General features: G+C 45.6%; 1 protein-coding gene across 5 annotated transcripts in view; it reads left to right on the top strand.

The window, feature by feature from the left end:
* Positions 1-3186: 3186 nt before the first annotated feature.
* LOC135919911 (methylmalonic aciduria type A protein, mitochondrial-like) overlaps positions 3187-13818 on the top strand; it is a 32586-nt gene continuing 21954 nt past the window's right edge. For 2 of the 5 annotated variants that reach the window (XM_070534950.1, XM_065453923.2), the window contains exon 1: positions 3758-3880. Coding sequence is in view for 2 of the 5 variants with exons in the window: in XM_065453921.2 (XP_065309993.1) it covers positions 3396-3693; positions 3758-3880 (421 nt within the window). In the remaining 3 variants the exon portion in view is untranslated. Of the gene's footprint in view, positions 3694-3753; positions 3881-13818 lie in introns of those variants that run through there. The other 3 variants (XM_065453921.2, XM_065453922.2, XM_070534951.1) reach the window with 3 other exon arrangements.

Genomic DNA, 13818 nt, shown 5'->3' with positions numbered 1-13818 from the left:
CGTGGCGTTTGCTTCTGGTGCAGTAAACAACGCTATACTCAAATATTATCGCGTAAAATCTAATTATATTTCCGCAGTGTGTTATATAATGCACAACACGCTACATAAACTTTGCATGACGTTGAGATGGAAGCATGGTTTACTATGGTTTGTCAGCAGGACACACCAGGGTATGCGTACTTGTGCGATTCTGTTCCCAATTTAACGCCAAAGAATAATTATTTATTCATTTTTGCAACAGCAAAACAACCGTGCATGTACTTATATAAAAATACTCATCAAGTATTTCTGGAAATAAAAATGTTGTATTGTGACAAAGCGTTGCGCCCTTGAGAGGAATTCTACAAGTGTCGTCTGCTACGAAGCCTGCTCGCTGCAAACGCGAGACTTTTCTCGCAGACGACAGGCACTTGCGAACTCTCTCGCTCTTTCGAAAGGTTGCGTCGGCTGTCACAATTGCTGAACGCCTTCAAGTAATTTTAAGCACATCTGCTGCCGTGCTAGGTAGGACGCTAGTGGCCTCCTACGAGTATGCTCCATCATATTTTATATTGGCGTACCGCTTCCGAAGCGTTACAGCGTGGCTTTGCGGGTACCCATTGTGCGACACTAGACTACAGCTAGGAAGCAGCTATCTTTCCTACCACAAGTAAGTTTGTGTTCTCAAAGTCCTAAAACACGCATTTCAATGAGCACATAAACGAGCACATAATGAAGCCCTCAATAAAATTTGATTGTCAAGCCACTATAAGTACAATTGTATATGTCTTGTATCAGTAGTGCCTTCTTTGTTCTATTCTGAAGTTTCATAAAGCACGTAACGCTACAGTGCCAACCTAACACACTTAACAAACAAAGGTCTAAACGCTCAAAACATGTTCTTTCAACGTTTACGATGCCGCCGCTTTCTCGTCACGGCTTCGACGCCACACCGCGACACAAGCATCGTCCCAGTCGCTGGCCCAGCGCGCTATCGCCACTCTGAGCAACCTAACAAACGCAAAGAGCTTTGCGTCGCACTGTCCAACTGCAGGTTATAGCAATTGCACTTGGAGCGAAACCGAAACTTTTAAAAAAATATTTGTACACTAGTTCGCCAGTCAACAGAATGCCAATCCGAAGCCTGTACTTCCCATCATTCCCATGTAGGTTGAACGATCGCAGCGCCAGATTTGTCTCTAGGTATACTGATATGAAACTCTATGGTTACAGCGGTTTTTAATGGTTATGCATTAACATAACATCAATAGAACAGTAACGTAACCTTAGAATTCCTTTACTTTATTAGAATGAAAAATGTAACCTGAAACTTACCCTTAAAAATTACGCTGCCGTCATCGCTAGAATAAAAAAACAAGTGTCCTTAGCTATCGCCGAAGATATACACGTAGGCGAACGCCTTGTAAAGCCTACTATAAGTCACTCTAATCCTCCTTAATTAATACACCTTAATCCCTCTAATTCAGCCTTATCCCCCTTAATCCAACGACTATAATGAATAGTTAAATTTGCTAATCATTTAGCATCTCCTATACACGGCTGGACATGCTTTGGTTCGTTTCTGGCCTTCCTTGGATCGTGTGATATGTTCTGTACCTCGCAACACGGCCTTGGAACATGCAGATCAAGGCATTTGCCTTAGAAATTACGTTTTCTCTTCGCCAGCATAGAAACACATCAGGTTCCCCGCACGAAGCCCAGCTGAGCTAGCACACGCTTTTCACGCAACCGACAAGCGCTAGAGAAGCCTGTTGTAATCAAAACAAACCCTGATTTATAAATCAGCTGCCCACATTTGAACTGTGCTGCTGCTACAGCTTAATAAAAATAAAAAGCGCAGCAGCCCGCATGCCGATGCTGTGGAAACACGGCCATAGAACACGGCGGGCTACGGAGACTGGATGGTGCCGCGGCACCCACCTGCACTGCAGCGCCCCTAGTGGCAGCCGCCGGCATTCATTGCATTTGGTGCCACCCGAATGGCCGCGGACGGCACACTAGCCAGTACATTCTAGGCACTATACCCGGGCACAGCAGACACTGCCAAGAATTAAAGCGTTTGCCGCAGTTGGTGACATTTTTTGTTCAGGGGGTGGTTACAACATGTTTAATTTTTAAAAAATCATGGCGTAATTTTTGTCTACGTTTCGGGATTTTTTTACTACTTTTTCTTCCAAAGACCTGGCAACCCTAATGATAGGTTCTTTGACGTTTATGCATACGAGGGATCGCGACCCGTTTGTGCGCAGGCGCTAGTAGAAGCGGGCGTGAGAGAGCTGGGGGCTGGGGTATTTTGCTCCTTGAATATTATAATTCTGCCACAACGGCGGTATGTTGTATGCGTTTGTCCCCTAGACATGCCGGCATTGCGGGATGCGATCGAGCCTATCCGCCGCTGGCTGCTCGCGCGGTCAGTGGGCACGGACGCCCCATTTGGTGATAGCTGTGTCTGAAGGGGCAAGGTTCTGACTGGCGTTTTACAAGTCGCAGATCGCTTTTTTCGTCGCGACGATAGATTGGATTTTTATTAGCACTGCTCCAGGAAGGCACATGTAACCGGCAAACGGAGGCCTCAGGAGAGCACCTGAGGTTATAATAAAGCAGGCGGCGCAGGATCTCCGGGGCACCTGAGGGGTAGCGGGTGCATAAAAGCTGGAAGCAGGGCATCCCGTGGTCTGGCGCCGCGGAGGCCAAAGCGTGCTAGGGGGTGTTCGCATAAAAAATTGGCTGTCCGTGATAGCGGACAGCCGATCTTATACACCCCTGGCACGCGCAGGCCTCGGCGAGCCCAAACCTACGGACAAGTCTGGGTTCTAGCTTTGGTGTTCTGGAGGCGCCTCCAATAATGCGAACTAATGACAGGTAACAATTAGTAAAAAAACACGACTGAATAAATATAAATACGTCCAGCCGCCAAATTGTGACGCTAAGTTCTGCACTACCGCGACTTCTGCAGCACCAGTCAGAACTTTGACTCCGAAGGTACGTCGGACAGATTGCACGAGCGGCGCAGGTGCGATACAGTCTGTTTGACACAGCGGTCGCCAAATCGAGCGTTTCACCTATCTAACCGCACCGGCAGCCAGCGTCCGAGCGCAACAAACTCAACCCCGCTTCACAATGCCGGCACGCCTAGGGACAAACGCCTACAGTAGGCGCGAAGACACCTCCTCCGTAGTGCCTGGCAGAGTGGAGTGGTGGAGTCGTATTCAAGGAGCAAACTCCCCCAGATTTTCTCTCTCGCGCCTGCTCTTACTTGCGCCTGCGCACAAATGGCTGGCGATCCACCAAATAACCTCTCCTTCTTGCCTCGAGTTTTCTGCAGTCCAACAAGATTTAACTTATTTTCCCAGTTTCTTTATGTACTTTACATGAACTGACGTCTAAGAAAAGGCATGCTACTCGTCCAAGTTACCTCGAGAGTTTTGCGGGCCATGCCTAAACCGCTATGCCAGCTTAATACGAAACGCGGAAGTTGTGTGTCCGCTGCCACGGAGGCCATCGAATCGGAGCGTATTCGAAGACTTTTCGATGGACTTACAGCAGGTGACCGGGCTTCGCTAGCGCAGTCAATCACACTTGTCGAATCTACAGCTCGGAAGGACCATGACGAGGCGCAGGAATTGCTACAGCTAGTTCTTCAAGAGAACAAGGGGCGCAGAAAAGCCCACCAGCTGGGTTCGTTTCGTATAGGTACGACACACAGTGTTTACTTGTCCCGGAAATTCTCTTAACTGATGCTTTCTATTTAACAAAGGCCTCACGGGGCCGCCTGGAACTGGGAAGTCGACGTTTATTGAAACTTTCGGCAAATTCCTCACTGGTTCTGGTCACAAAGTTGCGGTGCTCACAGTGGATCCGTCCTCGGCAGTGACAGGGGGTAAGCTGTTTTCTGGCCTAAGCCGTACTGTGTATTTCTAAACGTGCTCAATGTCGACAGCAAATACCGTGCCTAATGCAGAATTTGTGATTACGTGCAAGGGTTTGAAATCGGGTTAACCGGGAAGTACATAGCAGTAGGAGAGGTTACGTTTTGTACGGACAGGGACAACTGCTCATAGAGCATGGACTGCTGGTGCTTTTGCTATCTTGTGTCTGTATTTCATGCAGTGAATGCTGTTCTCTAATACCGGTGCCACTATTGATTGAGACCGTTCCGGGTAGAAATTCTCGACCGCGATTGGCTCCCTTCATAGAGTTTTTCAATAAATAACCCAGATGAAACTGTGGCGCTAATGTCTGCGGGAGTGCTCCTGAGCGTTGCCTCAACCCATATGGGAATGATGGGAAGTACAGGCGTCGGATTGACTTTAATCTTTAGACTAGCGGCGTTTGCTTGCGGCGCAGTAAAAGAAGCCATACTCATATTGCGTGAAACCTAGTTTTATTCCTGCAGTATCTTGTATAATGCACAACATATTACATGAGCTTTGCATGACTTTGAAATTGAAGCACAGTTTGCCACATAGAGTTTCTCACTATAACACCTAAAGCAAAATCTGGCACCAGTGTCTATGGGAGTTTCCTAAGGGGCACTGTGCCATCCTGGGAATGATGGTATATGCGTCTGCGAGGCTTGTGTTGGCTGGTATTGTAAAAGGCAGGCTTCGTCTAAAAGCTGGGTATGGCTACACAAATAATGCGTTCTTAAAGTAAAATCTTCATAAAATGTTTCCATTGACGTATATTACATCTTACAGTGAACTTTACTCACCTACAATGCATAACCAAGTGAAGAAAAGCAAGAACTGATGACAAATTGTTCCAAAGCGAGCACGAATCTTGTCGTCTGTCCTCCAACTTTAGCGGCCCGCTGATACTTTTTACTTTTCATATAATTGTACATGCAACAACAAGTGCTCATAGTTAAACAAAACAAGTTCTTGTGTAATAATAAAGTTAAAACAGGCTTTTACGTGCTGTTTTAGTAGAAAATTAATCATGGTGACAGACAGAACGGTGCTTGCCTGGCTCTCCGAGAACGATGCCATTCCTATGTCGCAATATGCCGGCATTCCCATGCATACCACAGTGCAGCAGCGCCAGATTTTCCTCTAGGTAATATAGTGTAAGGTTTGTCGGATGATCTCGCCGCTGCCACCATATGTAAGATTTGGAGTCGGGCTTGTAGGACGATCGGAGGAACTTGGGGCGACAGGACTAGGCAAGCAGAATTTATTTACATTTGAACATGAGATACATTTACACAGTGTAGCGTGACTCCCAAATAGAGCCCGCAAGACGAAGCATACAGCAAACGAGCACACAGCTCATGAGTACATTGGCGAGCACGACGACAAGCACTCACTAGCCGCCGACAACAGCTGGTTATATCCACTTCGCGTTCCCTAGATCCCTAGGTGAGGCAAAACGTTCGATGTCAGCGTAAACAAGCCGCCTCTCTGCGGGACGTTTTACAAACACACACACGCACACACAGGTTTCAGTGCCCCCTCCGCGGGAAGACGACCTTTGCAGCGCAGTCGTCGTGGTGTCCGTTGTCTGGTGTCTCGAAAAGTGCATGGGGAGGTTCCGCCAATTACCTCCCCTCGAGAACTCCCCTGAGCTGACCCTTGCCGTGTGGCTGCCGGTTGCCCGCAGTTCTCTGAATTAAGTTCATGGTTGGTTAGCGCTGTCCTCGCTGGTTCTCTGAAAGGCGCCCCCACCGCGGGTGGATCAAAACACGTGCAGCGGGCTGAAATAACCTGCTTGTTGCCACCTCGGCAGGCCATTCCTAACAATAGTGAGAAACTCTATGGTTTGCCACCAGGGCACGCCAGGATACGCAATCTTCAGCAATTCTGTTCCCGATTTAATGCTGGAGAATAATTTAATAGTTATTTTACTACAGCAATAACAACCGTGCATGTACTTATATAAAAAATACTCATCAAGTATTTATGGAAATAAAAGTTGTATGGTGAGAAAATGTTGCGCCTTTAAGAGGAATGCTACAAGTGTCATCTGCTACGATGCCTGCTCACTGCGAATGCGATATTTTTCTCGCAGAGGACAGGCACTTGCGAACTCCCGCTTTTTTGAAAGGCTACGTTGGTTGTCATGATTGCTGGAAGTCTTCAAGTACTTTTAAGCACATCTGCTGCAGTGCTAGCTAGAACGCCTGCGGCCTACGAGTAGCCTCCTTGTCAAGCCACTGGAAGTGCAGCTGACTGACTGACTGACTGTCTATGTCTTGTATCAGTAGTGCTTTCCTTTTGCTCTTATGAAGTTTCATAAAGCACTTAATGTTACAGCGCCAACCTAACACACTTAAACCAAGGTCAAAACGGTCAAAACACGTTCCTTCAACGTTTACGATGCCGCCGCTTTCTCATCAGCGCTTCGACACCACACCACGACTCAAACATCAGCCCAGCCACTGGCCCAGCGTGCTATTGCCACTTCGAGCAACAGAACAAAGGCAGAGAAATTTGCGTCGCACCGTCCCACTGAGGGTTATAGCAATTGCACTTGGAGCAAAACCAAAACTGAGAAAAAAATACCTGTAGACTAGTTTGCCAGTCAACAAAATACCAATCCGTAGCCTGTACTTCGCATCATTCCCATGATGGTAGAACGATCGCAGCGCCAGAGTTCCCTCTAGTTATAGTGATATGAAACTTTATGGTTCCCTCCCACAGCTTGCGCAGAGGAGCCAATTGCGAGGAATAAATGCTAACCCGTTCGGGCTTGATCATGATCGAAAGTGCCCCGTGTGACACCAGTGTAAGAGTCAACAGGTATAGGCTGGCTTGGGGCATGCTGCTCGATGCGGTGTAATGATGGATGAAAGGAGAGAATACTGGCAGCTGTGCGCAAACGGTGTACATAAGACATGCATGCATCCCTGCCAAATACAAATTTTGACAGCGGGAATAAGCGCATAGGAAAAGATACCTCAGATTCTAAAAAACTTGGTTTGACAACCTACCAGGCAGAAGTGAAGGAAGCTGTCAGCATGTTTTTCAGACAGCGGTCATCTGCTGGCTGTTTGCTCTGGTGCTAGCAAAAAATATGCTGAAAGCTCCGTAAGCTCCTGGGCAGTTCAAGACTTCCAGTCCATGAAAAAACGAAGCACGGTTCTGGCAGCTCTCAGTATGATGTGTGGAGCTTCTGAAGCTGTCCAGGAATGTTCGGGACAGATAATTGAAGAGCCTCAGTGATGTCCTATGTTTTACAGGATATCTATGTGCTGCTCAGGCAGAAAAGGCAGTAGGTTTAAAGAAAGTATTTTGGTGAAAATAGGGTTTATGAGTGATCCCAGCAGGCTTTGAATGTTTGTCAGTGCGTAGTGATTGTTTTTTACAGGCCATTACAAGGGCAGCAAAAGCACTTCTGGAATTTATTTTCATGGACACACTGTTATTTTTTCCAGTACTATATAATCATGGCAGAGATCAACACTGAGCTTCCACCAAAATATGCTTATGCATTGATGACGCTGCTGTCTACTTGTGGTTATCCTACAAGTGCACAGTGCAACATTACTGGACATTATGTGTCACAAATTCCAACCCACTAGAAACCAAATGTCGTACCAGGTCATGGGATATGTGTGACCGTTCGCTGGTTTTTTGTTTCTCACCTGTGATAGTGGACATAAAGTCCACAAAAAAAACATGTTCTTCTGGTGTAATGTAAATAGAGATGCAAACAAGAACCTTGTTCTTCCAGTTTGGATTGACGTATACACAAAAAAATGTAGTCTTAAATTTATTATATCAATGCCATGAGATTGTGTAAAACTAAAACATGTGCAAAGTTTTTCTGTACATTTTTTTTTGCTTTTAAGAGCATCAAAATATAAAAAATGGCCTCTTAAACAACTGTGCTTGTAAGATCCCGAAGATTTCGCCGAGTATTACAAATACTTAATGCTCTGACATACTTAAAGAAAGCTAAATGTGAATATTATCAGAAAGGATTTGAATACATATCGCCCAAGAAAGATATGGAAGATGGTTGATACTCCTACTGACAAAAAGAAAGAGGTGATATTGTGGAAGTGTGCAAGGAAAACGGTGCTGTGCTGTGAACACCTAGCAAGTGACATAAACTGTCGTTTCATCAATGTGGGTGCATGCCGCACATAACACAGTAGTTCCCAAAATAACAAAATTGTTATTTTGTGAATGTTGCTGTGCTGTGTAATTATATATCGCCTTCCTGACAGTGCTGAGATAGCTAATTTAATAAGTAGCGCCCGTCTGCGTTGTTGTCCTTTATGTCCTGTCAATTTGTGCTGCACAAACTCAGTTTTCAATAGCTTAATAAATTTGCTTAAAAATAAAGTTGTTCAAACAGAAATTTCAAACTCATATGTGAATATTGGAAATCATTGGTAACATTGGAACTCATATGGAAATCATTGGTAAAAGAGATTGTGGCTTATACTATATACATTAACAAAGGCATGTAATACTGTGCACAATTATATGTCCGGAGAACTGAGGAGCTTGTAAATGTTAAAGCTGCTTTTAGTTATATGGGGCTCCATGGCAATCACAGCATTGAAAGAAGGAAACAGCACATTACCTGACGCCCTCTGTTTGCTCAAGGAGAGAAGCGCACATTGTTTCAAAGGGATGTTAACATAGTGAGACTGGCCAAATAAGAGATTTTTATGATGTCATTTGTAGGCTGCCTAAAAGCAAGACAGTTTTATTGAATCACTGGAAATTGTTGAGTACAATTTATTTTCCCCATGCTCAGGAAGTGGTGCCCCTGCACGCAACAACTGCGGCTATCCTGCAGCAGAATCATTTTGGCACAGTCCTTGCACTCATTGTTTTGTTTCCCTCGACCCGCCAATAAGTATTTTTAAAAACCTTATATGTTCGAAAGTAACAAATGTTCGACAATTTCGAATAGTGAGTTCTTGAATCAATTAGCAGAGATGATTTGATTCGTATTTGAAATCTTTAATATTCGCACACTTCTACTGAAAAGTAATGTTGCACCAGACATAGACGAGGTCATGGAGCTGAAGTGAATGTCTGTTGGCGTCCAAGAATCTTGCGGCAATTGTAAGTTGCAAGGGTGACTCCAATTTATGGCGCAAACGTGCTGTTCTGTTTCATACTATTATCAGAACTTACAATTTTTAATATTTTAATGCAAATAGCATTCTTTGCCTACGTCAGCCATTTTGAGCCTTTCTATTTATCTAGCCTCTTATGCTGACCCAGTGGCTCAAGTTGTCTATCTGCTTGGGCCACTAGGTATGTACTCCTTGCCATGAAGCTGTCGTAGACGTTCCATTATTGTCATTCCAGCTTCATGATACACTTTCGTCATGACATCGTTGTCATGCCTTCTACCCTGACCCAGTGAGCCAAGTTGTCTAATAGCTTGGTTAATTAGATACGAGCTCGTGTTTGTTGCGCCGCTGTCATTCCAGGTTTGTCATCTGACACATTTAATGTTGTCGTCGTCATGCCATGGTCGTCATACAATTGTCATGCGTTTGTTGTCACCACTATAGTGGTGCCATCGTGCTCATTCAATCTTCATCATTCTAGCTTCGTGATCTGACTCTTGTCATGCTGTGATCGTCACGCTTTCTACACTGACCCATTGGCCCTAATTGTCTCATAGGTTGGGCCACTAGGTATGCGCTCATGGTCTTGATGCTATCATGGTCGTTACATCGCCATCATTCCATCGTTGTCATACCGCCTTCATTGTTCCATCGACGTCAATCCTTCTTCATCGTATTGTAATCATACTGCTGTCATTTTATCATGATTATGCCACCCTTGTCACACCATCTTCTTCAGACAGTCACTATCACGCCTCCATTGTCAGACCGTGGTAATGCTGTCATTGTCATGCCATCATCATCACTCCCACTTCGTCATCCAACTCCTATGTTGTCGTCATGGTACAGTCATCACCATCCCATTGTTTTCATGCCTTTGTCACACCATCATATTGTAGTTGTGATGCCGTTGCAGTCATTATGTTGTTGTCATTGTAACTTCGACTCCCAACTTTTGTCGTGCTGTCGTTGTGAGCCATCGTCATATACAGTTGTCGTCATTCACTTGTCACTATGCCATCGTTGTCATGCTGTCGTTTTGCCATCAACTTCAGTAACATCATCCCATGGTCATTTCATTTATTTCATTTCATTTATTTTTTCCCTTAAAGGCCCGAAGGCATTACATAAGGGGGGAGCAAAATCAAAGTCAAAGAGAAAAAAAATTTTTTTTGACAAAAGAGAACAATAACAAAAAAAGAGTATGTAACAGTAAAATGTTCTTGTCATGCGTATACAATGCAAAGTAAAATTCACGGGATTGAAACACGAGAAAAAAAAGAAAAAATATAGATATATATATATATGAAACACTCTCATGCACAACACAACACAACAAATCATGCCACATTCATTGATCCACTGACGTCATTCCTTATTCGTCATTCTATCATAATCGTGCTGTCTTCATTCAATTGTGATTATGCCACCATTCTTATGCCGTTGTCTTCATTGCATAATCATCACACAGAAGCTATTATGCATCCATTGCCATACCGTCGTCGTCATTCTGTCTTGGGTGTGTCATCATCATCATTCCCGCTTCTTCATCCGGCTGTCATCTTGTCCTTGTGTCGTCGTTGTCGCATTGTCATCGTCATGCCGTAGTCTTAATATGCCTTTGTCGTTCTATTGATATCATTCCTTCTTCATCATCTGATCGTCACTGTGTCGGCGTCATACGGAAGTCATCATGCATACATGCTCTTGGGTGACCTTGGGATGCTAGTGCCACAGCAAAGCAACCATATTGGAGTATGTGGCATATAGCCAAAGCAGTGACTGTCTCAGAATTACCACTACATGTGTTGAATAAATGTGAGTTCCGAAATACGGTGTAGCTACGTTGCTCGAATGCTAATCGCATCACCATTGACAGTTATCTAGAGATAAATTCTGCCGTAAATTTTTTAAGGCGCAGCCCTTAGGTGCTCATTCATACAGCAAACATTGGTATAACCAAGGAAACGAGCACAGCGAAAGATGAGAGCGAACGTGAAGTGCAGCGGGTGATGAAAAAATTGGCGAGAGTGAAGAGAAAGGGGGAGAGGAGGACGCCACGCAACCATGAGGTGGTATGCGGAGAAGGCTATGGGAAAAGCATGAGAAGAAAAGTGTAGTGCAGTGACGATGGCTATGAGATGGCGCCAGAGTAGCGCACGTCATCTAGGAGGTCTGTTGGCAATGGCCGCTGTGCATCGCACCCATGCTTCACCCACGCGCTGGCTCTCACAATTTCCAGATTAGTGAGGCAGTTGCACCACATTTCATTCCGTTTGCAGCATGCCGCATGAAGAAGATTGTCTGCGCCAGTCAATATATAGGGAAATGAAAGCATGTACACAGCTGTGCACATTTCACTTTAGGGAGTATTGTAATCATCGGTGAATTTTTTTTTTCACACTGTTCGCTGGGAACGTCACACGTGGCCCCACTGGCCTGGAGGAAGGCTTTAACTCAACCTCCGAAAAGAGGCTCGCAGCAGCAAAATAGACTTGTTTTTGCCAGTCTGTCTGCCTCTGTCTGTCCGAGTCACTGGGCTGGGTTACAACCCAGTGAGCCAAGTTGCCAATCATATTGGGCTCTTGATGTGTGCCCGTGGTCGAGGTGTCATGGTAGTCATTCTGTTCGCTACTCTAACTAAATGTTTGTCCCCTCGGGGCCCCCTAGCCATACTGTCATGGTAAGGCTTATATGGTATTGCCCTACATCTTTTGATTAGTCACAACTGGTATCAACTACATTCACAGCTTCAGTTGACTCATCAGGTTCCATACTGGCAGTGAGGCGGTTCCAAGTGAAAATGTCTCTGATTGGTTCATCTGGTCCCTTCTTGCAAATGATCACTAAGTGGGCTTCAAAAACACCAATAAAAGCTTTGCCTAAACCAATTCCACAGTGTACAAGATGCCCAGACATTTTTTTTTCCTTTTTGTACAACTCTCTTATTTATTCCAGGCTTTGTTAGTATGAGGGACGCTAAGGAATAAAAAATGTATGAAACATTTACTGTGCTTCGAATGAAACTTCTGTGTTATGAAAGCTGTAGTGGGTGTATTAATTGATAGCTTATGCACGTCTAGGCTTTTTTGTGAGCACCGAGTGTAGAAAGCAAGCCAAATATATTTTACACTACTGAAATACGGTTTGTGTAGTGCGTGGTACAGTGTTGCCATCTCTACACGACAACATGGACTGCACAGACAATGGTGGCTGTGATGCCTGCCAGAGGGCATGCCATGTGAACATGTGGACGCTCCGGCTGCCGTGAATGCAGCCACTGCTTGTTTTCCATCATTTTACTTGCATGCGCAGTTCAGTGATGCACCTGGAAGGGTAGCTGTCATAAAGTGACGGGCGAGTGGTAGAGCTGTTCATTGTGTAGTGCTGGATCGTTGTCCACTGTGAGAACTAGGTCTAACACACCGATCTCCAAGGGCTTCGATCGTATTGGTAGTTCTGACCATCAGCAAGCGGTAGCGCTATTCCCCTGGCATGGCGAGAAGCAAAAAGCACTGCAAACTACTGACGAAATACAGGTTCAGTGCAACGAGTGTTCCAGGTGGGCCTATCTGTAGGAAATAGACTTCAAAGCACAACAAGAGGCAGATTCGTTGACGCAGTTTGTGTGCAATCTGTGCACGCGGTGGGCTGCGCTGAGGGCCGAAATCAATGATGCATGGACAGATGCTGCTGGACTCCGTGAGCAGGCACAACGCCTCCAGAAGGATTTGGCGCAGCTAAAAGTGCATTCTGATCAGAGCCAAACAGGATGCGACCAACAATGCCAGGCTGAACAGCCTCCAAAAACAACTTTGCGCAGCTAAAAGCGATGTGGGGACAGGGGCAGGGCTAAGGTTGGCCAACAGTGCCTTGCTGGCCGTTCAACGAACCAAGCAGCATGCCCGAGCCAGGATCCGGACCAACACCCCTCCCGGCACAATACCCAGGACACCGGAAACAAAGCAGGATGCTAAAATTGCAGCAATAAGTCAATGTAGGCATGAAGAGGCCTCGTAAGAGACGGAACTATCGCACCACCGCAAGGGAAATCTTAGTTTGTGGAGACGGGAATGCACCATGCATTGCTAAGGCACTATGTTGACAAATTAAAGGTAAGCTCAGTGTGAAAACACAGTTCCCTAAGAAGGGCAATGATTGTTAAGGCTCAACATTTACTTCAGTGCTACTGCGATGAAGCAGGCAAGAGCGAGAGATGTGATTTCACTTGTGGGCGTGAGTGATGTTAACAAGAGTGCCCAATCAGAGGAGGTGGCCCAGTTTGTGCGCGAGTGGTTAATTTCATATGCGCCAGAACTGGTGATATGCTCCGTCCTCAAAGTTACGTCGCAGGGCAAAGAAGCACAAGCGATGCTGCTGAATACAGGGTTGAAAAGGATGGGCATGAGCGAGACAGCAAAATTACTGGACCTATCGGAAGCACTACAGGGAGAAGGCCAGCTGGCTCAAGATGCTATCCACAATCTCACCAAGACCAGCCAAAAGGTAGCCACAGAAGTGACAGAGCTAATTCAGCCTTGTTTAGGGGCCACAAAGAGAGGGCAAAGGTGCAGTCGGAGGCAATGCATGCAAGACGAGACTTAGGGACAAGTGCGATCGACATAGGGGACACAGGGGACAACCAACACAGCAGTGGAAACACTGTCGAATCAAACTGGGGAATGGAGAACATTCCCACGGGGGACACCGGCTGGGACCCCGGAGCAGCCCCCACGACCGCGACATGCGCGAGAACATATCCTACAGTTTCCTCTCAC

This window comes from Dermacentor albipictus, chromosome 3 (assembly GCF_038994185.2).
Source record: "Dermacentor albipictus isolate Rhodes 1998 colony chromosome 3, USDA_Dalb.pri_finalv2, whole genome shotgun sequence".
Classification (NCBI taxonomy): domain Eukaryota; kingdom Metazoa; phylum Arthropoda; class Arachnida; order Ixodida; family Ixodidae; genus Dermacentor; species Dermacentor albipictus.
This window is presented reverse-complemented; position numbering and strand designations above follow the sequence as displayed.